Source organism: Cryptomeria japonica, chromosome 1 (assembly GCF_030272615.1).
Source record: "Cryptomeria japonica chromosome 1, Sugi_1.0, whole genome shotgun sequence".
In the NCBI taxonomy this organism is placed as follows: domain Eukaryota; kingdom Viridiplantae; phylum Streptophyta; class Pinopsida; order Cupressales; family Cupressaceae; genus Cryptomeria; species Cryptomeria japonica.
In genome coordinates, this window is record NC_081405.1 from 497,085,820 (window position 1) to 497,110,081 (window position 24,262).

Here is a 24,262-nt window from a genome sequence, read left to right on the forward strand (position 1 = left end):
GTTTTGTTCATGTCCGCTTGAACTGTTTCAATATCAATTTCTCCTTCCGGAGTGACCAGTATATCATCAGATACACTCTTTCTGCTTCTACAGAATCTTGCTGCATGGCCCGATTTGTTGCAATGATAGCAAATCATTCTAGGTGCTCTCAAGGTCCATTGTTCATGTTTCCATTCTTCCTTCTGCATGTAGCAGCAGTGTGACCATGACCATGACAAACCCAACAGTTTGCTCTCCATCCGGTTGCTAGTTAATAGCCATTGCTTCTTGGCTGATGATTGAAGACATTAAACTGGTTGTGGTTTTGGTTCACAAAAGATTCCGGACCAGCTCCTTGGGTCCTCTGAGGATATCTTCCGGTGTTGTTTATGACAGACCTACATTCAGATGCTCTATGCCCAAACTTGTTGCATGCATAACAATGACCATTGAACTTATTGGATCTAGGTGTATTGTTAATAAAGTAAGGAAAATTATTGTAGGCTTTGCTCCTACATACATTGACAGTGTGTCCTTCTTTAAGATAGTTAAAGCAAACAGGTTTGAATTTTTGCTTACCTTTTCCTTTGAATGTCGATTGCTTCTTTAATGTTTCAACATTTGTTCCTGAGAATTCTCCTTCCTCATGACCAGAGAAACCAAGTCCATTGGTATTATTTGTCAGTCTAGATGACTCAAGCTTTTGCTCTAGCTTAACAGTGCTCTTGTTGAACTTAGCAAGTATTTCCTTTAACTCAGAGAGTTCTTTGGAAATAGCAGTATTTGTCTCCATTAGGCTTGCATTTTTAGAGATGGCTATGTTCAGTTCATCTTGTACTCCTTCTTTTTCCATTCTTCTCTCATGAAGGCGAGCAGTCAGTGCATTACTCTCTTGTTTCAACTTGGAGATCTCATGATCTTTGTCCCTCACCAGATCTTCAGCTTTCCTCCGGTTCTCAAGCTCTTGACTAAACTAGATAGTCAGTCCTTCCAACTCCTTTCTCAGATTGGAGATTGAATCATTCATCTTATTTACTTCTATTATCATGGCTTCCATATCTGCTTCACCTGCCGAACTATTTTCAGATAGCTCCATCAGCTTTTCTGCATGTTCTCTCCTTTTTGCTTGAGATGCCTTGTATTTGACCATAAGATCATCATATGTTTGCTCAGACTGAGTGAGTCGTTGAGTAAGTTCCCTCAAGGTGTATTCCCCCATATCTCTTTCCAAGTGGTTAAACTTATAGAAAGGTTGGCTCTGATACCAATTGATGAATACTAAGAGGGGGGGGTGAATTAGTATACCGAAAAACACTGCACTTAAACACTTAAATAGTCTAAAGATAAACTAGTAAGACAGCTTAACAGATAGACCGGTTATCACACAAGCAAACCAAAATGCAAATAAATCATTCACCCACAAAAGCAATAAAACCATAACACAAGATATTTGACGTGGAAACCCAAATGGGAAAAACCACGGTGAGATGGAACTCACAAGTCACTATCTGTAGAATAGAAACCAGACCGATTAAGGTCAAACCGGTTAAGGTCTTACAATGTTCTTCACCAGAACAGATCCTGTTAGGAATCTCAATCTCTGTTAGGAGATAAGTCTGATCAAGGACTACCTTGCTAGAGGATTTTAGATTCACAGAGGTGAACCACCTTGTTAGAGGATTTTACAAAGGCTACTCTGAGCCTACCCGGTTAAGGGCTACAGACTTGTCAAAGAGGTAAGTAATCAACAAGTGTGTGATCTATCAGATAGCATAGATTGCTTGGTTAGATCCAGTATAGCTCATAGCTAATTCATTCTAGCATTACTTCAGTCTTCTCTATCTCTCACTCAGTTACAACTTGATCTTCTCAGATAAGATCGCTCTTACAATGACTCATCAACCACCTTAAACCCTAGCAAAAACAAAAACTTTCAACAACAACCTAGAACCCTAGACATGATGTCCTTATGAAGGAATTTGATTTCATGTCGGTCCAATAGGATTACATTTCAATTTCCTAGGTTCAATGAATCTAGACATACTCAGTAACATGACACAAAAAGCACCGTTAGTGTGTCGGCACCGTTAGACTGTCGGTGGATTGGTAACTCATCACAAAATGCCAGTTGGTAACTCAACACAAAGTATTACCGGTTCATACAAAATACTGGTTGCCAGTTTGACAAAAATGAAGACTGGTAAGAATGTGTTATGCCGCTTTGCTCCCTCGTACCGTTTGAGATCTACGAACCGCTTGGGGTCGACATGTCGCTTCAGACAGGGAAACACTTTTTGCAAAATCACCAATAGTCTAAAGACTAGAATACAACATACCAGTTGGAATAGATACCAGTTTATCTCTAGCTCATACATATAAAGGGGATCTCAATGCAAGTGTGTGTCCATCAATGACAATCACAATATAAACATCAAAAATGCCAATAGAGTAGGTGTCAACCAGTGAGGCAGACGAGGTGAGAAACCGACAGGGTAGAGTGTATGCAGCGGTTACAAGATTCACTTGTAATCAGACTATTACTTTTATAATTGATTATGTTCATTGTAAATCACTAAGTTGGAGCTCGGTTCAGGGGTTGGTGCTCCTTGGGTTGGTGCCCTAAAGGAGTGGTATTCCTTGGGTTGGTGCCCTAAATATTGTAGCCAAGGTTTTCATTATGAGGCTGGATTGGAGCAATAGACTCCATCAACACTTCTCACCAAGGTTTTTCTCATCTTGGGTTTTCCTTGTATATATCAGTGTCATGTGATGTGCATTTGTGTATACTTACTTTATGATATCTTTCCTTCTCTTATCGTTAGGTTTACTTGTGTTTTCTTTGCTAACCGGTACTCACTCTTAGGATCAAAAGGTTAAAGAGTTTTGGAAACCACTGATTCACCCCCCTCTCAATGGTAAATTGTGTTCAACAATTGGTATTAGAGTGTAGGTTCTCGGTTGATAATATTTCTCTACCTTGGGTAGATTCTGGTATTAGAACATAATTGTCTATTTTGTATCAATCCCTACTCCTATATTTGACGGTTCTAACTATTCTATTTGGAGTTGTAGGATGGAAGTCTACCTATCCTCTCTTGGGTTTGATGTATGGATTTTAGTAGTAAATGGCTGCCCTAGTAAAGTGAGTCCTCCCAGCAATTTAGAAGAAGAAAGAAGATACCAGTGTAATGATATAACAATGAAGGCTATACTTTGTGGGTTATCAGATGATGTTTCCTCACAGGTGGATAGATGCAAATCAACAAAGAGCTTATGGGATAGATTCAAAAGGCTCTATGGAAATGAGCCTAGCACTGCAGAACTAGTTTGTGGAAACTGATAACTCAATGATGAATGGATAATACTGACCCAGTACTGAGAGGGGGAGGTGAATCAATACAGACAAAAATACAGTCCTAAACCGGTTTGACAACAAACATTTCAAATGACTAGCAAACAATGACACCAGTTTGAAACATAGTGCAACCGGTAAAGCTAAGAATGACTAAGACAAGCATTAACTGGTTACTCACTTATCTTTTCACGCAACTCAAGACTACATGACCATTTCACCCTTATGCATAAACAGGTAATCTATCATCAGATCATAATAACAGCTCGTTCAACATGTTTAATTGACAGGCATAAAACACAAAACCATCATATGCTTGACAGACAATAAGAAAGCATCACAAGATAAAAGCATCACACATGACACACATATTTTTCACGTGGAAACCCAACTAGGAAAAAACACGGTGGGGATGAATACCCACAAGATTTTTTTGAACTCTTTAGAAGTTCACTCTGTTAGGAGCCTTGTCCGGTTAGAGACATTACAATAGGTTCTGCTAGGAACCGATCTTGTTAGGGATCACCCAGTTAAGGGATGGCTACAATACCCGATTAAGGGTTAAACCCTGTTAAAGGTTACCTTGTTAGAGGATTTCAAGAACTCAATAGCTAAAGGATTTCGAACTCAATAGCTTTGAATTACCCTGTTAAAGGATTTACAGCAAGCCAGTTAAGGCTACCCTGTTAAGGGATTTTCCAACTGTTGAGGTGGTTAGAGATCAACAGGTATTACAATGATCTGGTAATAGCACTCAATGCCAATGCAGATCCACTTAAGCTCCTCTTCACCTTCTGCACTTATACTCTACAGGTATCACTTCTCTCCTTTTGGTCTGGCAAGAATCACATATCCCTTTTTCTTGGATACACACACACAACTTTTGCCAACAACCTCAGAAAGAGACACAACATTGACCTTATAGGAAAACAGATAGGTCGGTAGCATAAACCCTAAACCCTAAACCTGTTAGGTTAAGGAATTCAAATCGTTCAATCTTGACTATTGAGCACACTATATTAAATGCAATAGTTCTTGATCCAATCTCAAGACATTCTCCATCGTCCATTTCCACTGATTTTATGGCGGTTGATAACCCATCACACGTTATCACCGTTTTATAGACTTCTCACATTCCTGAGGTAGATAGGAACAATCTCCTTCATGCAAGATCCTTCACACGCACAAGTTTGACGTGGCAAAATGATTTGTTCTTCACACAGGCTTGAAGAACTTCAACCGGAAACCCTGAAGTTGAGACTACCAACCAGTAGTCATACAATGCTTCCATGTGCCGGTTCCCATAACCATATGCCAGTTCACCTTGAACAAGCACACCGCTTCACTTTGGCACAAATGCTGGTCCACGGTGTTATACTGGTTCTTTCATATGCCGGTTCTCACCTCTTCAGCATATTGACATCAATGACAACATACAATGTCATTATATCCTCATACCGGTTCACATAATGCCAACAGAAACAAGGAGGAAAATGTAACACATGAGTTTGTAGATGAAGATAGATCAATAAGCAGCAGCAAAAATGATGAAGAAGGAACCCACCTCTTCATGGCTCAAGAATCAGAAGATGAGATGCACACCTCAGAGAATGATCATGTAGATCATTCCTACCGGAAAGATGTGTTTGGCAGTGATAATGAAGATGAAGCCAAAGTTGATCTTGAATGTGAACTGATATGTGCACTAGAAGAGCTGCAAAATGTTAGAAATGAATTGAATAACTATTAAAAATCAATTCATGAAGAATGCATCTTGTTAAGAACATGTCTTGAAGAATCAAATAATAATATCTGCATATTGACATCTCAACTAGAAGAGGCAAAACGAACAACTGGTGAATGAAATCAATCTTTGATGCTAAGGAGAGAAGATGTGAGGAACTGCAACTAGAAGTGGAGACAAAGCACAAAGAATGTCAGGACCTAAAAGGTGAAATGGAGAACATCAAGAAAGACCTTGAGAAGAGTCAAGATGAGCTCAAGGTAAGGATCTGATATGATGGCAGCACTAAGGCCCTGGCCAAAATGTTGAGTAAACAAAAACACTCCAATGATACCGAAGGATTATGATATGTTGTCAGTGAATGCTTTGCAACCATGAATGTCTCTCACAAGGACATTCCGTTTGTCTCCTCTAATGGAGATAACAAGGTTCAAACCTTCACAGTCCTAAGTGCACTAAGAAAGAAGATTGACCTAACTACAATTGGTGAGGACATGAGGCTAAAAATGAAAACCGTTGCAGCAAGACGAAATAATGCAGATCCTAAAGGAAAAAAAGAGCTAAGAGAAGATAGGTTCACCGGAAACAAGAACCCAAGAAGGAAGCCTAAAAGATCTCCTACCGGTGGAAGACAAAGAGATGTTGCACCCTGGAGAAGTAGAAGTGGAGAAGCCAAACCGATAAGATTACCTCATGTCTGGCAGAATGAATTTGTAAGTAATAAGCCTCCATTCTCTGGTTATTCTTTTTCTTGTAAAGGATATGGCCATAGGGAAGAGGAATGCAACATGATGTCTAGGAATAAAAAAGGTATTTTTCCTAGGAATAGCAATTCAGTTTGTAAAAGATATAATGCATTTGGGCATAGTACATCAAAATGTAGAAACGTGCATAAGCTCATCCCTGGTTATGCTAATCAGAGTCCATTTGCTACTTCAAGAAATATAAATTATATGTTATAACTACAATGGATCTGGCCATAGAAGTAATTAGTGCGGGAAGAAGATGATTCATGCACATGGCAACTGACATAATAGCTATACCCAAAGGAGAACCGAACCTGAAAAATCAAGAAGTCAGTTAACACCGGTAGCGGGATACAATGGCATGATCCTGAGAAGAAGATTAAATCGGTCTAATAGAAGGTATTCCAATCATCCAATTAGGGTGAATGTAGTATGCTTCTATGACAATGTATCTAGTCATACTACATAGCCTAGTAAAGAAAAGACCTATTAGCAGAATAAGATGAGACATGCTCTAATAGATACAAATGTGAAGAGGAGGGAGTCCAAGCAGGTATGGAGGAAGAAGGATGGAAATATGACCATGGACCAACATTGTGCACTCAATGCACAAGTGATATCTCCTAAAATTTAAAGGAGATGGAGATCCTTAGGTGGAGCTACATGTTGATTAGATCATTCAACCCCAAATGTTGAGAAGGACAAAGATTAAGGACGGGCAGTTACCAACATGAGGGAGAAGTTGAGATGAAAGAGTGTGTGAAATTAATATCTTGACTACACATTCACATGGGTGAGATGGATCACTGCTACAAGTGTCAAAGTGGGATGTGACACTGGAAGGAGGGCCAGTGGACAAAGTATACTGGCAGAGATATTGGATTGGTACAACAAACCGGCATGTTTAGTATGTTTCTCATAGGGACAATTACTAGTATTGAAGAATATGTGAGGCAATGAATTCCAGTAACATTGCAATGGCTCCGATAGCTTGGAAAAGGGAAATTTTACATTAGGCAATATTGGAAAAGCATTAAATATGGCAATGTGTTGAATCGGTAATTGATCTTATGTGTACACTTCCTGATGAGTCAACCAGTTGGATAGGTGACATGATGTTGATATAGGCTATTATTGTGGTCATGCAAGAGGATGTCACAAGATTGTGATGGCCATCATGGAAGTGGTAGATCATCTGTAGTTCACAGATGCTCACTTCTACCAATACAAGGTGCAGATTGAAGCACTAGATTAGGACCTAACATACTAAGAAGACCAAAGATCTGTGGTTCGGGGGGAGTTCACAGCTATATCCTCTAATTGTAATCATGCATACTGAACACAGTGGCAGATCAGGAAGTTGGTTGACCATACTGGTATGTTTGTGACTTTGGGAAGGTGCCTATTCAATATGTCTATCTATCAAAGTCACAATTAGGTTGCCCGGAAGTATAGTAGAAAAGGAAAAGAAAAGGGCTCACTTAACTGATTGTGAGCAAAAAGAGGGAGAGTTACCTGCACAAGGGGAGAATTTATCAGATTGGTACCTGATTGCTACCAACATACTGGTGTCAGAGCAACCCCCACAAATTAAGAATGTACCATTAGTATCAGATTAGCACCAATTGGTATCAGTGCCTACATCAACAATTGGTATCAAATGGAGAAGATGTAGTTTGACCGACAGGTAAGTAGTATTCACTAACACACCTTTCAACAATTGGGTGCTTCTACAATTGGTATCGGACTGGTATATAAGATTGGAGTCAGTTGGTGTCTGAACCCTCCATCTCAAGTGTTGTTGTTTGAGATGATGAAAAGCATAGTGGTAAAAAATGGAGAAGCAACTAGTAGGAAGAGGGAGAAATAATGTTTGTACTATACCAGATGTCATTTCCCTTTGCCATTGTTGTCAAAGGGGGAGAAAGAGTTTGTAGTATGTTGGATACTACATGTGTTGACATCAATGCCAAAGGGGGAGATTGTTGGCATTGTATTGTCATTGATGTCAACTCATATTGGATGGCAACCAGTATGGGAGATGTATGTGCAATATTATCATTGACGTCAATGGGTATTACTGTCATGGATGTCAACCGATAGTATGTGTGCAGTTGAGGCCAACCGGTATGCAAGCTAGAGTCACCGATATACAAGTTGATGAATGCGTATGAAGAAACTGGTATCCAGTGAACAAGTGGATGAACGTGTTAGTATACATGTTGGTACTAACCAGTAAGATGATGACTGGTAAGACTATAAAGTGAACAGGCCACTCGTATGTTAGTATGATGCAATCTAGCAGGACTCTCACTGGTAAATGATGTTGTCCCTAGAAGAAGAGAAGACTGGAGAAGGAATGTTGCTTGAGGATTGTAGGGAAGTTGCATCTACCCAATAACAAGGAATTCACTCCATTAGCCAGCAGGTGACATAGATCCTCCTCCACCAGTGTTTAGTAGTAGAAGTGCAGCTGTCTATTCTTCCCGCCAGTAAGTGGTAATACCTTGCTTATCTCACAGCATACATGGCATACATCATGACTCTCTGGGATGTGATAGTCGTAGTAAGAAAAGGAAGGTGATTGGATGCATAGACCAGATGACCAAAGTGGAAGATGAGGAAGCCTCCAGAGGTTGAGATTTGATATGTACATCGGATCAACATGTGGAGTCAATATGTGCTTTTGGGATAGAGAAGGAAGAGCTGAGACGGTGTGTTATCCATCTTGGCAAACCAATTAAGAGGAGAATCGGTCAGATGTAGATGAATCTCTGTAGTTGCACACTTAGAGTTACCGAGGTTCAGATGGAGATTGTTGTTGCCATTGATGGAGATGGTTGGAGGATTGATAGCATGAAGTCATCAAGAGTCCCAACCGGTAAACAAGGATACCAACATGCAACTAAGTGTATTGAAAGACAAAAGTGAAGTGCTCTCTGTCAGTTGAAGAAGCACATGGTGAGTCACCTTAGATAGCTACTAGGAGCCAGTATGTGTGATGAATAGGCTGACATGATCTACTGGCACAAGGAAGGTGAAGGCAAGAAGGTTAACCGGTAAGGAAAGATATACCGACAGGGTTAGAGAGTTGGTAGGAAAAGATGGACCGGTAGTATGAATCATACACCGGTTGTGTGTTATTGGTCGGTGACCAAGTAGGACCGATATAGTGAGCCAAGGTGGATGCCAACAAAGGTTCCATGTGGAGTCAAGGTGGCGGACATGCATGAAGCAATAGATGGAGTGTGCATCGACGAGGTTGTTACAGAGTCGGTCGATATTAAATGCAAACCCTGTAAATCAAGGGATGTGTTGCAAAGGTGTGCGGCTCAAGGAAGGTCGGATAGAGGTGATCGATAGGATGCATCGATTAATGCAGAATGTCCAGGTGTAGAACGAGGTCGGTGATGCAATCCATTGGACCATTTATGGTGATTGAACAAGTGCCTTGCCAACAGACTATCTTTGTTTGTTAAGTATAGCAAACGTGCCTTGGAAGAAAGAAGAGATGATAGGTGATGCCTGATTGCTTGCAAGTTGTTTAACTTCATGTCAAATGAGATCTGATTGGATCTGATACTCCTCATGATCAGTGGAAGAAACCCTAGCGCACCAATAGTTTGAAGTTGCGTTTTGGCGATAAAGCTTAGTAATAAGAATGGAGGCAAAATACTGGATTTGATGATGCTAGTTGGCGAAGGAGAGTAATCTTGAGCAACAAAGAGAGCAGATAAGACTAAGAAGAGTCAAGGAACTCGACATCTAAAGCAAAGAGCCAGCAAGGAATGTTAAACCGGTGAGAGGGTTTAACAGTGGCTTAACCAACAAGATCAGACAAACCGATAAACTGTAAAGTGAGTTGTAGAGGTGGGAACCGACAGTGTTCAAGCCAACTAGAAGGTAGTATAGAGTGAAGCAGATGTATGTGTGTATGGGAGAGAAGGTCTGGTAGGCAGGGAGCAGAGAAAGGATAAACTGGTGAGCAGAGTAACCGACAATAGGTGTATGATTTGATTGTTCATCCAACAGGCAGAGGTAGAGCTGGCGTGTCAGCAACAACAAGTGAAGGTGAGCAGAGAGATAGAAGGAAGAGTAGGTGTCAATCGATGAGGCACAGGAGGTGAGAAACCGACAGGGTAAAGTGTATGGAGCAGTTACAAGATTCACTTGTAATCAGACTATTTCTTTTGTAAATGATTATGTTCATTATAGATCACAGAGTTGGAGCTCGGTGCCCAAAAATATTGTAACCGAGGTTTTCATTGTGATGTTGAATTGGAGCAGTAGACTCCAACAACACTTCTCACCAAGGTTTTTCCCATCTTGGGTTTTCCTCATATATACCGATGTCATGTGATGTTCATTTGTGTTGCTTACTTTATGATATCTTTCTGTCTCTTACCGGTAGGTTTACTTGTGTTTGCTTTTCTAATCGGTACTCACTCTTAGGATCAAAAGGTTAAGAGTTTTGGAAACCATTGATTCACCCCCCTCTCAGTGGTATATTGTGTTCAACACACACACACACACACATGTATGTGTGTGTGTGTGTGTGTGTTATATCGGTAGGTAGATACATCAAGTCGGCTTCAATAACACTTTCCCCAAGAATTCTTCTCCATCGGTCTTCTACATGTTTTCTTTCAAGAATCTTCCAACAGTCAGGTCACATGTTACAATCACTGAAGAAAAAACAAAAACATTCAAGGTCGGCTAGACCCAGAATGATCAAGTCCTTGAACTTCCACAAGCACATTTCTGAAGCACAAAAACACAATCCATCTTGACAATAAAAAAAAAAGATCATGAACAATGTATTGCCAAAAGATCATCATCATAAACCAAAATGTGGAGCACTACAAACACTATCGAACATCATCAATGTTGAATACACTTTCGGAGAACAACTTCCGGAGCACCAAAAATAATTGCCACAACTGAGTCCAAAACTTGTTCAACATGAAAACATATCCACATATTGTCAACATGCATTTTCGAAGCAACATCCTTCTAGAAAACACTTTTGGAGCAATTGTAACACAAGCTTCTTAACACAACACCAGGGTTCCTCATCTTCACACATACATACCTATCTTCCATTGTTTTGCAATACCTTCATACATACCACTGCTCTATAACACCTTCATACATACACTAACTTACTATATCTAGACCAATCGAGATCATCAGGTTTGACATCAATGACAACCAAACATATATTTCTAACAGAGTTATTTTCAACATCCATCATAATCCAAGAATGAAGTGAAGGAAATGCATTAGGGTTCAGAGAATTTTGATTGCAACAACAAAAATATTTGAGTTTAATATCATTATTTTCAACATCCTTTGGTTTGTTTTATTCCTCTACAAATGCTTTCCTTTTCCTAGCAAGTGTTTTCTCTCTGCTCAAAAAACTAGTAATCACTACAGATCTGAAGCAATGACAAATGATCTTTGAAGGAAATGGAAAATAGATAGTGTTAAAAAATGTAAGTATAAATATTGAAAAAAATGAATTATTGATGAAAAGATAATATTAAAATTTAAATATATTATTAATGTTTTGGGATTTTATAATATATTGTGTAAATATTTTTAAAGCATTTTTGTTTTGGTTGGCTTACTAGAAAAGTAACTCCTAACAATTAAAATAAAATTAATTAAACAGTTTAATATCAACATGAAAGTCATTATGGTTAGATGATTTGGAGATGGACAAGAATTAGAAGTCTAATGACTTTAACAAGTTCACCAAAGGGAAATTGGGAATGAAGCAAGGGTTGCAACAATCAAGTAGAGAGGAATTGAAGGTTAGGAGGAAGAAAGGAAACAAAAAAAATCCTAATGAACTTTACAAATCCACAAAGCACATGAAGCTTGATTGAAAGTTGAGAACATGAGAAAGTAGGGATGCAAAAAAGGGTGAGAGGTATGAAGGTAACAAAGTAGAAATTCAAACATCCACCAAAAACCCACAAATTAAAAAAGAAAAGGAAGGAGGTGATCCAATACACTAAGCATAATTTTCATGCAAGACTAATAAGTAGGATAAGATATTGGATAAGTAAAAGACGTTCAATACTCCACTAAAACTTTGTAACACTTCAAAATTGAAAAAAAATAACCAAAACTTCCTCAAACTTTGAAGTTTCAATAAGAACAAAGGGGATGATGGTAGATAAGATTTAGGAAATTTGATCAAGGGAAGACTTGTTTGAATATTAAGTGTTAGCATAGATTTTAGTTGGGGATGCGTGACTCTTCTAGACACAATGAGAATTTGGTTATAATTAAGAAAAAACTTTATGTTAAAAAACCCTTTTGCATAATGTACCGGTCTAAATAAAGTTGCATTTGTTCATACTTGGTTCTTTTTACATTACATGGTCAGCTATCTTTTCTTGTAAATAATTAGACCTAGGAAAAGCAACTTACATTTCTTGCAATTTTTTTCCTCTGATATATAACCCAAACTATATCTTGCTATCAAGGTAACCATTGCACCTCCTTTTGGTGCAAATACTAGTTATTTTTTGCATTACATTTGAAATATATTTTTTAAGTGCAAGTCTATTTTAAAATTAAAATAAGTAATTGTATTTTATTTTAATTTAAAATAGAGAAAAGAATAAAGTATTAGTATTCTAATTTTTATTTGGATAAATGGTATTTCATTGGTAGAAATATGAATAAAAGAAAAAGAATTATTAATTTACTTTTGAAATTAAAAATATAAATTTTCAATCTTAATTTCTTTGTAATTTTTTTATATAGAATTTGACAAAAAAAATTATGGATAAATTCTTTAATACTTTTTAAGAAATAAAAAGATAATAACACACTATTGACATTAAACAAGACCAAGTCCAAAACAAAAGACAAAAGTAACTGACTCCAAACACTAATAAACACAAAAAATCACTAAGCAACAATGATCAACTTTACCTCAAAGTATTTATTGGTTCCCAATCACAAAGAACATGCTGCTTCTCTTATTGTTCATTAGTAGGTTGTAGATAATGAACATGAAAAATGACTACCTCTAGTTGAAGAAACTACATGGTGGACTGAACTCTGTTTTCCCCACAACAATAATATTGGCCACCTGGTGGACTGTCTAATTTCCCACCGACAATAGTATTGCCCACCCAGTAAATTTCGATGCTTCATGCCCACACTAAACAATTTAAGATGCTTGGAAAGTTCTCGTGGGATGCTTAGCATTTCACCTAAGATTGCCCAAATAAATTTGCTTTGGAATATGTCACCAAATTCTCAAATTGATACACAAAAAGTAACTCAGTACAGACAAGCATTTGAATTTCATTTATGCCAAAACTCAGGTGGTAAAATGTTTTCAACACGCCAAGTAGTCTTCAGTCACTTTTGTATGACACAAGAAATTTTGTGTCTTTTACAGCACATTGTTACAAACCATTAAATTTAAGATGTCTGATCTAGCAGAACAGATCTCTCTGAGTCAGACCCTCGTATGACTTAGACAGTTTGAATTTCCAATCTACATGAAGTGAAATCCACCGGGGGGAACTGCAGTCTGGTTTGAGTCAAAACTAAAGTGATCCTGAGGTGCACTAGCCATTGCTTGCATCTCTTCCTCTTCTTCATCATCAGCAAAATACATCTCAAGGATCTTAACTGACTTTTCATAAACCTCTGCCTTTTCATGTATCTGCAAACTCTCAATTTTGTCCAATCCTTCGGCATCCTCAATAAGGCGTGCATACATATTAACGCCTCCTGTGTTGCCCATATCCTTTTCAGCTTCACCCACTCTCAGTATGTGATCTAGGCCTTCAAGGCAAACTGATATAATTCTTGAATCTAGACAAATAAGAAGATCACAGAGCGGCCTTATGCAACCTTGACCAACAAGGTATCTGTATAAGAATAGAAGGATTGTTTAACAAAAGGGTTTTCAAGAATGGAAAAAATATTGCATATGCAGAAAACGAGTAGAACAACAAACTTTATCTGATTATTAGTTCCACCGGAAGTGGCATTTGAAACCGCCCAAGCTGCTTCTTTCTTCACCTCAAATTCACCATTAGCCAAGAGGTATAAAAGGGGCGGAATAATATTTGCATTTATAACAGCCTGATTCAAGCATTGATATCAGATTTTCATAATCTATAATTATAATTAATATTAAATTTTTGAATTTGACTGCGTGTTAGTTTTTGTATAACATTTCGGATCACATTCTGTAATCCATCATCAAAATGATAGAGAGCCCAATTCAAAACATATATTTTGAATAATAAGAAAAAAAGATTAAATAAATCTAATTTTTTTGGGGGACCCAAATCATTCAGTGGAACTACTGTGAAGTTGGGATACCCAACTTTAGAAAAAGGTCTGTAGAAGAAAGTAAGTACAAGCAAACTAAAAACTAAAAATAAGCCATGACTATCCAGTGAACTAAAACTAAACTGCAATAAATGTAGTTGTTATATAAAGCTCTGTATATATGAATCTTCCATGGATGATCTAGTACCATCAATGCTACATTCAAAGATAGTCTGGTTAATTTACCTGAATCTGATCTTTGTTCCCTGCAGTAATGTTAGATATTGTCCAACATGCTTCCCTCTTTATGTTCTTCTTCTGATCGGGCATGAGAAGATGCACTAAACGAGGAAGAGCCTGAGCATCAATAATGGCCTGAAATTACAGAGTCCCAAATAAAAATGAGATACCTATATAAAAAAATGTGACAATAATTAGTTGTACTAAAACTGTAAATTGACTGGTTTAGACATATAAATGGGAAATGGTGGATAGTCACTTGAGTCTGAACGTCATCACCCGTGACAATGTTTCCCACAGTTCTTAAAGCAGGAACACGAACAATAAATGAAAGGTTCCTACAAAATGACAACATATGCAGTGAATAAGTTACACTGTTATGAAAACATAGAAATGCAAATGTAACAGGAGATTACTCGGTATGGTTATATAGAATGGTATAAAAGTAAAGCACCGCTTGTATTCTTGTTGATCCACTTACCCCAAAAGCTCAACCAGTTTCTGGCAAACACCTGATTCAATTACAGCTTGAATCTTGCTATTGGGGCCATCAGATAGGTATGATAAAGCCCAACATGCATCTGAAAGCACATCATCATCTGGAATATGAATAAGTGAATGAAGGCATGGCAGGGCAACTTTAACCTGGAAGCCAAACAACATATAACAAGCAGCAAATCAAGAAAACCTGATTTACTTCAAGTCCATTATCTTTTCTTAAATTTTCAATGTGCAAGAGAGAAAAGAAAGGGAAATGATAAAATTGAAATTTAGTTACCTGATCAAATTGTGGTTGTGGTTTTCCTCTGCAAAAGTTCGACAGAGTCCATGTAGCATTTCTTATCATTGAAATTCTGGCATTATCAGTAAATAGGGCAAGGACATGGATCATTGCTCCATGGCTTAGCACAAGATCTCTGTGAGCAGGAGAGTCTCCAGCAATATTTCCCAAAGCCCAGACAGCCTTGAAGGACATTCCATTTAAGATTGTTACAGGATGCACAAAAAGATAAAATGTATGTAGGTCAAAAACCTAGTGAAACATATCATATCATGGCCTGTGAAAAAGTAACAGAGCATGCAATACCTGTTCTCGAACATCATCATTCATGGAAGTAAGAAGCTGGACAAATACAGGCAATGCTCCATGATCAATGACAATTTTAGTGTGCTCGGATGTTCCAGAGACTATATTTGTTAAAGACCAAGCTGCTTCAAACTGTATCCTCCAATAACAAAACCTAATTAGAGAACCACAACCCATCCCACATTATACATAACATTTGTAATGTCTCTGAAAGTATATCTTATTAGAGAATGATTAGCTACCCTGTTGTACCTAACATTTGAAAAGGGCATAAGCTCTATCTTGCCTGAAGCTGAGGCATATCAATCCTCTTGAGAATCTCAACCAGTAGAGGAACTACACCAGCCCTGACGACAGGATCGATTGGGGGATTGCGTTCTGCATCCACAAGGCCTACATAAGGCTACCAATTTTTTTGTATAAACATTTGTTTCAAACTGAAATAGATTCCATTGAAAGTCAGTTGACAACTGCTGCTTCTGTGGTAATAAACACCTATGCATCCAGACCTCCTACCAACAAGAGGCTTTTGTTTGAGTTTGATGGTGCAGACTCAGAAAGAGATAAAGTGTATCAATGTTCATTGGCTGTGTAAAATTGAATCAAATTTAGAGTTGACATTGCATATGGGATGCTGAAGATAAACATCACATAAGTATATTTTTGGCACAATAGGGGTGGTAATGTGACGTTAATGTAAAGGAGGTTGGTAGTAAATCAAGGAAGTAATATTCAAATAGTTATGAACAATTAATGGGTTGTAAATTAATTGATTGAATATAATTGATGAGAGTGATGGTATGTTACTTCATTCAAAAAGGGTCAAACCTCTAGAATTACGATATAAAAAAAGGATGAGGCTGGGATCATTGCCCAGTCAATTTTGATAGAATGGATAATCCTCAGCCCTTAGCTCCCAACCAAAAAGGTATCAAAATAGACTCACTCACATATCAGATAGCAACTCCTAGATGATATCTAATCCATAAAACTTTTGTTTGAGTTTGATATTGCAGGCTCACAAAGAGATAAAGTATATCAATGTTCATTGGCTGTGTAAAATTGAATCAAATTTAGAGTTGACAGTGCTTATGGAATGCTTAAGTGTATAATTTTATTTTAATTTTTGACACACTAAGGGTGGAGGTGTGAAAATAATATGTTAGTGTGGAGGAGGATGGTAGTAAATCAAGGAAGTAATATTTGAATAGTTATGAAAAATCATAGGGTTGTAATTCAATTGGTTGTGTACAATTGATGAGGGTGATGGTATGTTACTTCATGGTGATAGCGTGAAAATAGTATGTTAGTGTGAAGGAGGATGGTAGTAGATCAAGGAAGTAATATTTAAATAGTTATGAAAAATCAAAGGGTTGTAATTTAACTGGTTGAGTACAATTGATGAGAGTGATGGTATGTTAGTTCATTATGTCATTCATAAAGGTTTAAACCCCAGAAGTATGATATGAGAGATGAGACTGGGATCATGTCCCACATGATTTTGGTGGAATGGATACTCTCAACCCTTGGCTCTCAGCTAAAGAGATATCGACATAGACTTACTCCCCTATCAGATAGCAAAAATAAACTCAGAGATGATATCTAATCCTTAATAAAAAGAATAGTTATGTCTTTGTGTTTTGAGGATGTTTTTACCAACTAGAAACTGAAAAAATGTTTACCCACATGGAAGAATATGCCAAAAATTAAATCTATAATGAGAAATTTATTAAGAAATCTGACCTATAGACAACAGCTTCCTGAGTTCAACAACAGCCGCCTCTTTAGCATTAATGTCTTCAGAGCCAAGGATATGAACAATGGCTGGAAGATTTTTCAACTGTAATCAGCAAATTCACAACTCGTAAACTTAACAAAATACATCAACCCAATCAACACAAAACATTCAAGTTAAATTGCAGATATTGCACTACGATGATAAAAAGAAAAAGGGAAATTAATTTATTTATCTGTAACAAAATGAGAAAAACACACCACAACCTTTTCCTCCAAAGGAGAACTAGGATGATAACCATCGTTCATGTGGGCATTCACTTCTCTGCGCTTTTTCTGTAAATTTTCTTCTCGTTTAGATTTTCTAATCTGAACAATAGCATCTTCTCTTTTGCGACGGGCCTCCTCACTGTCAACAGACATCTTGTATTGGCTTTTGCGTGCATCTGCCCTGGTTTTTGGCGCGAGAGACATTTTCAGATATGAGAGAGGAGGAATTGGTAAAGGCAAAGCAGAGGAGCAAATGGGTTCTTTATTCCCACAATCCTCCTCTCTCTCTCTCTCTGATTTGGTTTGTGTGGAATGATTTTCCTACCAAATATTTTAGCGAGCAATGCAGGGGCAACAGAGAACGGTTAACCGTTATTTCCTGCACATAACCGGCCTTCTTGTAATGTGTGTAAACTGTAAACTCTAATAGTTATGCTTGTTTATTTGGGAAGGCTGAACGACATAGAATACCAAGCAAGATTCATGAGCACTCGTAAAACTGAAAAAAATCAGAAGCTTTATATATGATTTTGAGAAGATTGAGAAAACAATATGAATGCATCAACATAATGATGTACATTTTTGCCCCCCAAGAAAAAATCATCAATTCATTGGAACCTCGAAGCATTGAAGCTATTATTTAGTACATTCCTTGATAGAGGATTTTAGTAAGTAATAATCATGTTGTTTAGAGTATTTATGGTGCAATGGCAGCTTGAGGGTCGAATGAACAACAATTGAATGGGCACACAAAGCACATAATGGGAAGTAAATTAGGAAGAAATAATAGGGGAGAAAATGCAAGCTAGAATTGGAGGAATACAAGGGCTGTAAATGTGAAACTGAAATGTTCTATGCTACCTATTCTTACAGACATATGTAATCAAGCTCTAAGCATTACCTAAAATTTGAAACCTCTCATAAGTCAAATTATTTGAATCCCTTAAATGATAAGAGTTTTTCATGATATAGTGCATCCTAGTTGCATTGCCATGGTCCTTAAAATAAATGTGTGACAAAAAAGTAGCTCAACTCTCTAGGTGTCATCTCACAAAGAACAATCCAATTATTTTTAAATAAATTTGAACAAGCATTCTTTTGACTCCAAAATTAACATGTTATTGGGAGATCTATTTGCACCATCTAACATAATCATTTTAATGAAATGACCAACTCCTTTGCTTCTAACATCAATTGAGCACTATGCAATTAACATATAAAACTAGCTATGTGAAGGATCATGGCAATGCTCAATAGAAAAGAACATTCACATGATGGAGATGTGTGGAACCACATCAAGACTAATAGAAAACAAAGACACCAAAATGCCCAACTCAACATAGATTATGTGGTTAAGCTAGTGCAAGACAAATTGTGACAACACAAGGTGGCACACAAGAACCTAAGGACATACTTTTGGCTGATGTAATATTCCATCGACCCAAATATTCTCTTGCATCAAAAACTCTTGGTAGTAATATTGTGAGCATGGTACTCACAAATGGACTTTGTCAACGCCTATTTTGACCACCCAAGTTAACTAACTTTGTCTTTTCAAATCCATGATTCATTCTCAAGGTACTTGCCTCTTCAATTTAAATAAAATATTCCTTATTCTCACTCCATTAATTCTTCTACTTAAGTGCATATCTAAGATTCATGTGATTTTCTCTCATTGATATTTTGGTACATCTCTTTTCTCTAGTCAAGCACTTCCATTGGCTATGTAATTGAAACTTTAGCACATGACATGAATATAAATTGGATACATTTAATATCAATGAGATATCCAACCTTTTTGACACCTCAATCTCATAAGCATTCTCAAACATTGAACAAAATGTGACATGGGCTAATCTTCTTAGGCTTTAGAATAAAGCATCATTTCTTTATAAAGCACTTACATGCCTCATGTTGAAAAAACTAAGGATGTTAGTGGCACTTCTCATAATTCTCTGTTAACTTCTTCCAACATCAAAATTAGTATCTCTTTGTTCCTACAAAGAGCTTTCTACCACCAATCCATTTATTGACACCACCATCCCTATTATTGAGCTCGATGTCCCATCACCTAAATTCATTGATCAAGGCCAAAAAAATCACACATCGTTTGAATTATTCCAAAAAAAATGAAGCTATAAGATTCTAAGATGATATTTCCCTAAGCGGTTACAAAATGAGACTTGAAATCGATTTGGATGCATCAACATATGAGGCAACAACTATACACCAAAGGATCACCATAATATAAAGGATTAACAAACAATATCAAATCACAATCAATTCAAAAAACAAAATCACTCCAAAGGGTCATGTGGGTCAACTAATCAAAAAGTAACCAAAAAAGTAATATGGATTCAAAGCAAAGAGAAGCAATGAATCAAAGCAAATCATCCAATATCTAATACCTAAATCTAAAATCTAAATACCAATGTCCTAATCCTAAATCCCAAAGTATAAAATCCACGTGGATCCTAAATCCCAAAAAATGAAATCTAAAGGTATAAAATCCATGTGTAAATACAAAATCCATGTGTAAATCCACATGGATCTCTATCTCATCTTGATGACGGATCATGAAGTGTGATCCAAAACATTGATGCAAAAACATTCACACAATCAAATCTAGAAGTAGCACATTACAATCTCATGAATTGCAGAAATCTACTAGCATTAATTACAAAATATTCAAAATCTAAAAGTATAATATCCATGTGGAACCCTAAATCCAAAAGTACAATATGTATTAGTGGATCTCTAAATTCCAAATTTTGAAATTCAAAAGTAAAATCTATTTGGATCCCTAAATCAAAAATCCAAAAGTCCAAGAATATTCAAAGATACTAAATCCCATACACTTAAAATCCAATTAATCCTATCATCAAAGATCAAAAGATCCACATTCTACCATCCCATCTAAAACTCATCCACTTGTAAAATACAACATGGTGTTCGAATTTGGTCCTAATTCTTGTTGCTCCCATGAAATTTGTTCATTCCCTCACAACCCCATCCTTCCATCCTCCCCTTTTTCATAGTCATATCCATTACCCAATGTTAACAAGAAATCTAACGGACATAGAACATAGTTCTGAGCCCTAAATGATCTCTTAGTATTGTAGTCTTTATACCCTAAACTCAGTCCTATTTAGGGTACAGGGAACTATATGTGGAATAAATGTTAGTTGTAAAACAACATAAGAATACCATACACAACATAATAGATCAAAACTCAAAAGTATCTGTATTCATCATATTCAATAGATACACATTACATGTCCTTATAACTCCATATACTCATGCATGCATTCCTTATATTACCTTACCATTCACTTGTTACTATTCACCGTGTTACTGGTGAATGGATCTTACAATATACTTATACCTATTATGTGGGACATAACCTTTAAATAGTATCCCTAACCTACATCCTATGTTTGTCACATCTCAATTTTTGTTTGCATGATTTAACATTAATAATAAATGAAAAATTGGATAGACCATTGGACATGTGTTGTTTAATGCTTTGGTGAATGTCTGTGTGAATTATAATCAAGTGCAATTTCTAAGAATGTAGGGAAACATATTAAATGATGATGAATTGCATATTTTAAATGTGTTTTTTATTATGATTATGGTTTATGGACTAACCTATTGATGAGAAAATCGAGTGCAAATAAGTGTAGGATGTAGGATTGAAGGCGATAATATGGTTGAGATAGAGATTTCCTAGATGCTTGACAATAGTCAAGATGATAGAAATCTGATGCACACAGTCGCGTGGTTGTATTCACACTGCATTCTAAATGGCTTTGTTATGCATTTGGTGTTATCATGGATATGTAGTTTAAAGTGTGCGTCATGATTTAAATGTTGTTGATGATTATGATGGTTAAATGATTAGCTCACATATATACAATTATCTTTATTATGTGTTCTCATTTTGAAAATGACTTGTAAATTAAAATCATCTCTTTTATTTTTATAACATTGTCATTATATGTTACATAATTATTCTTATTAGAAGCATTAAAATGTCTATAGTCCTTTCGAAGTGCAATTATTTTCTTCTTTGAATTATATATAGTATTATTTATTTATATAAAGGGTAAAAGTACGGACTTGTCTCCCACTTTTGGCTAAGTGAGACACCGAAAATGAGTACCACTTGGTCGAGTGGTACCTGACCGAATCTGCGTGGCTCCACGTGGATCCTACGTGGAGGGTAGGTGGCAGGGGATCTCGGTCAAGTACCACTCAGTCGTGCCCCCCCTTCGTATATATCCCCCGCGATCTCCTAGCCCCTCATTTACACAGTCCGAAAAACTTGGAGCGACTGAGGGGCTAGGACAACCTTCAGCTGAGTAACGTAGGGCCGAGTACACCTTTTTTTTTTTTTAAGTTTTAAATGTTTATATATATATGTAAAATATAATGTTTTTTTCCTGTTGTTAATATATATGTGTAAAATATAAAGTTTTTTTCATGTTTTGTCAAAAAAAATTATTCTATACAATCATTTAAGTTAAAATTAATTTTTCTTTTGAATATTAGGAATAATTCAAAACTTCTTGAAAACTTAAAACTTCTACAACAACTTTCCCATGGTCGAATTATGCAAAACATAACTTGGATAGAACATGCATTTAAACCCCTTAATCTACCCCTTTGACCCCTAATAGGACCTACTATGATATTAAGACCCCTTAATCTACCCCTTTGACCCCTAATGGGACCTATTATCACATAATAGGTCCTATTACGACATAATAATTCCTATTGTGTGATAATAGTGTTACTACTTACTAAGTTGCCATTAGCTTTATGTCCAAAGTCATTCTATATACTCTAGTCGGTTACTACTACCGAAATATTCAGTTGGTAAGCACAGAGCAGTTGGTTATAGAAGAAAGTAGTCACAGAGCTTAGTATACACCGAGATGTCTACCGAGTAACACTCTATGTCTACCGAGCAACAAAAATGATATATCGAGTTAACACACACCGAGTGAAACGTGTTACCAGATTCATTGAACCTAGACACACATGGGAAACGTGTTACAAGATCAAGGAACAAAGAACCGTTATCACATTGGAAATTGCACTTAAAGATTTTGTATGATTTTGAGGTCATCTATCCAATGAAATATTTTATATAGTTGTTCATTCGATAAATCATGTTTGTAAGATCGGAGCAATGAACCAGATCACCGACATAAGAGATCTATTTATACAACATGAGTTAAGGATCAAAGAGAGAGGTGTATGAAGCAAGACATGTGTAATAGATAAGGAAGCACTAAGTATTGTGACTATCAGAGACACAGAGGTCACCGAGAAGGATTTCAAAGAACAGTCAAGGAATAGAGTAAACAGAAGGGTTTACCGAGTTACTTTATGGATTATCGAGGTATGCTATAAGCAAGGTAATCTCATTTTGAGCACATAGAATCTGCTATAACATTTCAGATGTGAAGTTGCAGATATTTGTAAAGATTTTATTGTAATATTTTGAGTTGTAAGAGAAACCTTTAACAGGGTAAAAGACTCTAACAAAGTCTATAAATTGTAAAGCCTTTAACCAGGTGCAGCATTTAGAATAAGTGTTGTAAAATCCTTTAGCAAGGTAGATCTAACGATCTTGATACTCCTAACAGGGTAAGCTATCAAAAATAGCTAAACATGTAGCTCTAACCGAGCAACCTTTATTATTGCAGTAGTGAAGTTGTGGGTGCCATCCCCACCACAATTTTTCTCTCTAACCAAGAGTTTCTACGTAACCAAAATATATGTGTTATGGAGTGAATCATGTATGATTGTTATTTATTTGTTTTAGCTTTATGTTATGTTACAACAGTTTTTGGTTTATGCACAACAGTAAAGTTATTGTTGAAGGAAGGATTTGAAGTACTGATTCACCCCTCCCCTCTCAATACATTAGCTTTCCATATTGGGCCTAACAATTGGTATCAGAGCTTCAATCTTGGAAAAGGGTTTAACAACCTAAAGAAAAAGATCTTATCAATGGAAGGCTATAAACAATCTTGGAGAATTGTGTATCTGCAAGAAGAGTTGGATCATTCTAATCAAGTGATTGCAGACATGCAAAGACAAATGCAAAAATCATTGAAAGTTAGAAGAAGGTTGTCTGATGAATTACAGGACTCTCAAGAGTTAGTGGAACAAATTGAAACATCATCTGAGAACAGTATATCTGAAGAGACTAAAGAAATGATTGAAGAACTGAAGGAAAAGAATAAAGCACTGACTGATCAGCTAAATGCAATGAAAAGAGGACATGAACATTTCAGCACACAGATGACTGAAAATCTTGATGCATTGAGGATAGCCGAGGATAAAGTAAGAGATCTAGAAAGAGAAAAACAACAACTTGAAGCATTAGTATCTGAAAAGAATGATGAAATCACAAGGTTGACTGGGATTCAACAAAATCTATCAGATCAATTGAGTTATGCACATCATGAAGCAAATATGAAAGATGATGAGAATCAAGAATTGAAACTTGAAGTATCAAGGTTGACCAATGAACTTGAAACAGAGAAGAAATCCAAAGAAACACTGAAAAAGAGTTATGAAGCATCAAAGATGTTGGATGAGCAACTGAATACAAAAAGACCCAACAAAGTTGCAAGACTCGATTACAAAGGAAAAGACTCTACCGAGAAGGGAATCCACACTACCGAGAGAGGAGAATCATCAAAGCAAGCTGGAATCAAGAAGAACATCAAAGGAAAGAAGTCTATTTGCAACTATTGTGGAATACAAGGACATACTGC

General features: G+C 36.7%; 1 protein-coding gene across 1 annotated transcript; it reads right to left on the reverse strand.

Annotated features, from left to right (window-relative positions):
- Nucleotides 1–13,122: 13,122 nt before the first annotated feature.
- LOC131073510 (importin subunit alpha) lies at nucleotides 13,123–18,024 on the reverse strand. Its single transcript, XM_058009950.2, has 10 exons — nucleotides 17,463–18,024; nucleotides 17,205–17,301; nucleotides 15,748–15,839; nucleotides 15,462–15,593; nucleotides 15,153–15,338; nucleotides 14,856–15,019; nucleotides 14,634–14,712; nucleotides 14,381–14,509; nucleotides 13,815–13,942; nucleotides 13,123–13,725 (listed from the first exon to the last, which is right to left on the reverse strand). The coding sequence occupies exons 1-10, from the start codon at nucleotides 17,667–17,669 to the stop codon at nucleotides 13,347–13,349; spliced, it is 1,593 nt and encodes a 530-aa protein (XP_057865933.2). The 5' UTR covers nucleotides 17,670–18,024; the 3' UTR covers nucleotides 13,123–13,346.
- Between the last annotated feature and the right edge of the window lie 6,238 nt (nucleotides 18,025–24,262).

Excerpts from the sequence above, each read along its gene's own strand:
- LOC131073510 (XM_058009950.2), bottom strand. The coding sequence starts at position 17,669 with ATGTCTCTCGCGCCAAAAACCAGGGCAGATGCACGCAAAAGCCAATAC. Across the intron at positions 14,713-14,855 it reads AAACTGGTTGAGCTTTTGGG|GAACCTTTCATTTATTGTTC; the intron begins GTAAGTGGATCA and ends GTCATTTTGTAG. Across the intron at positions 13,943-14,380 it reads GGAACAAAGATCAGATTCAG|GCTGTTATAAATGCAAATAT; the intron begins GTAAATTAACCA and ends TGCTTGAATCAG.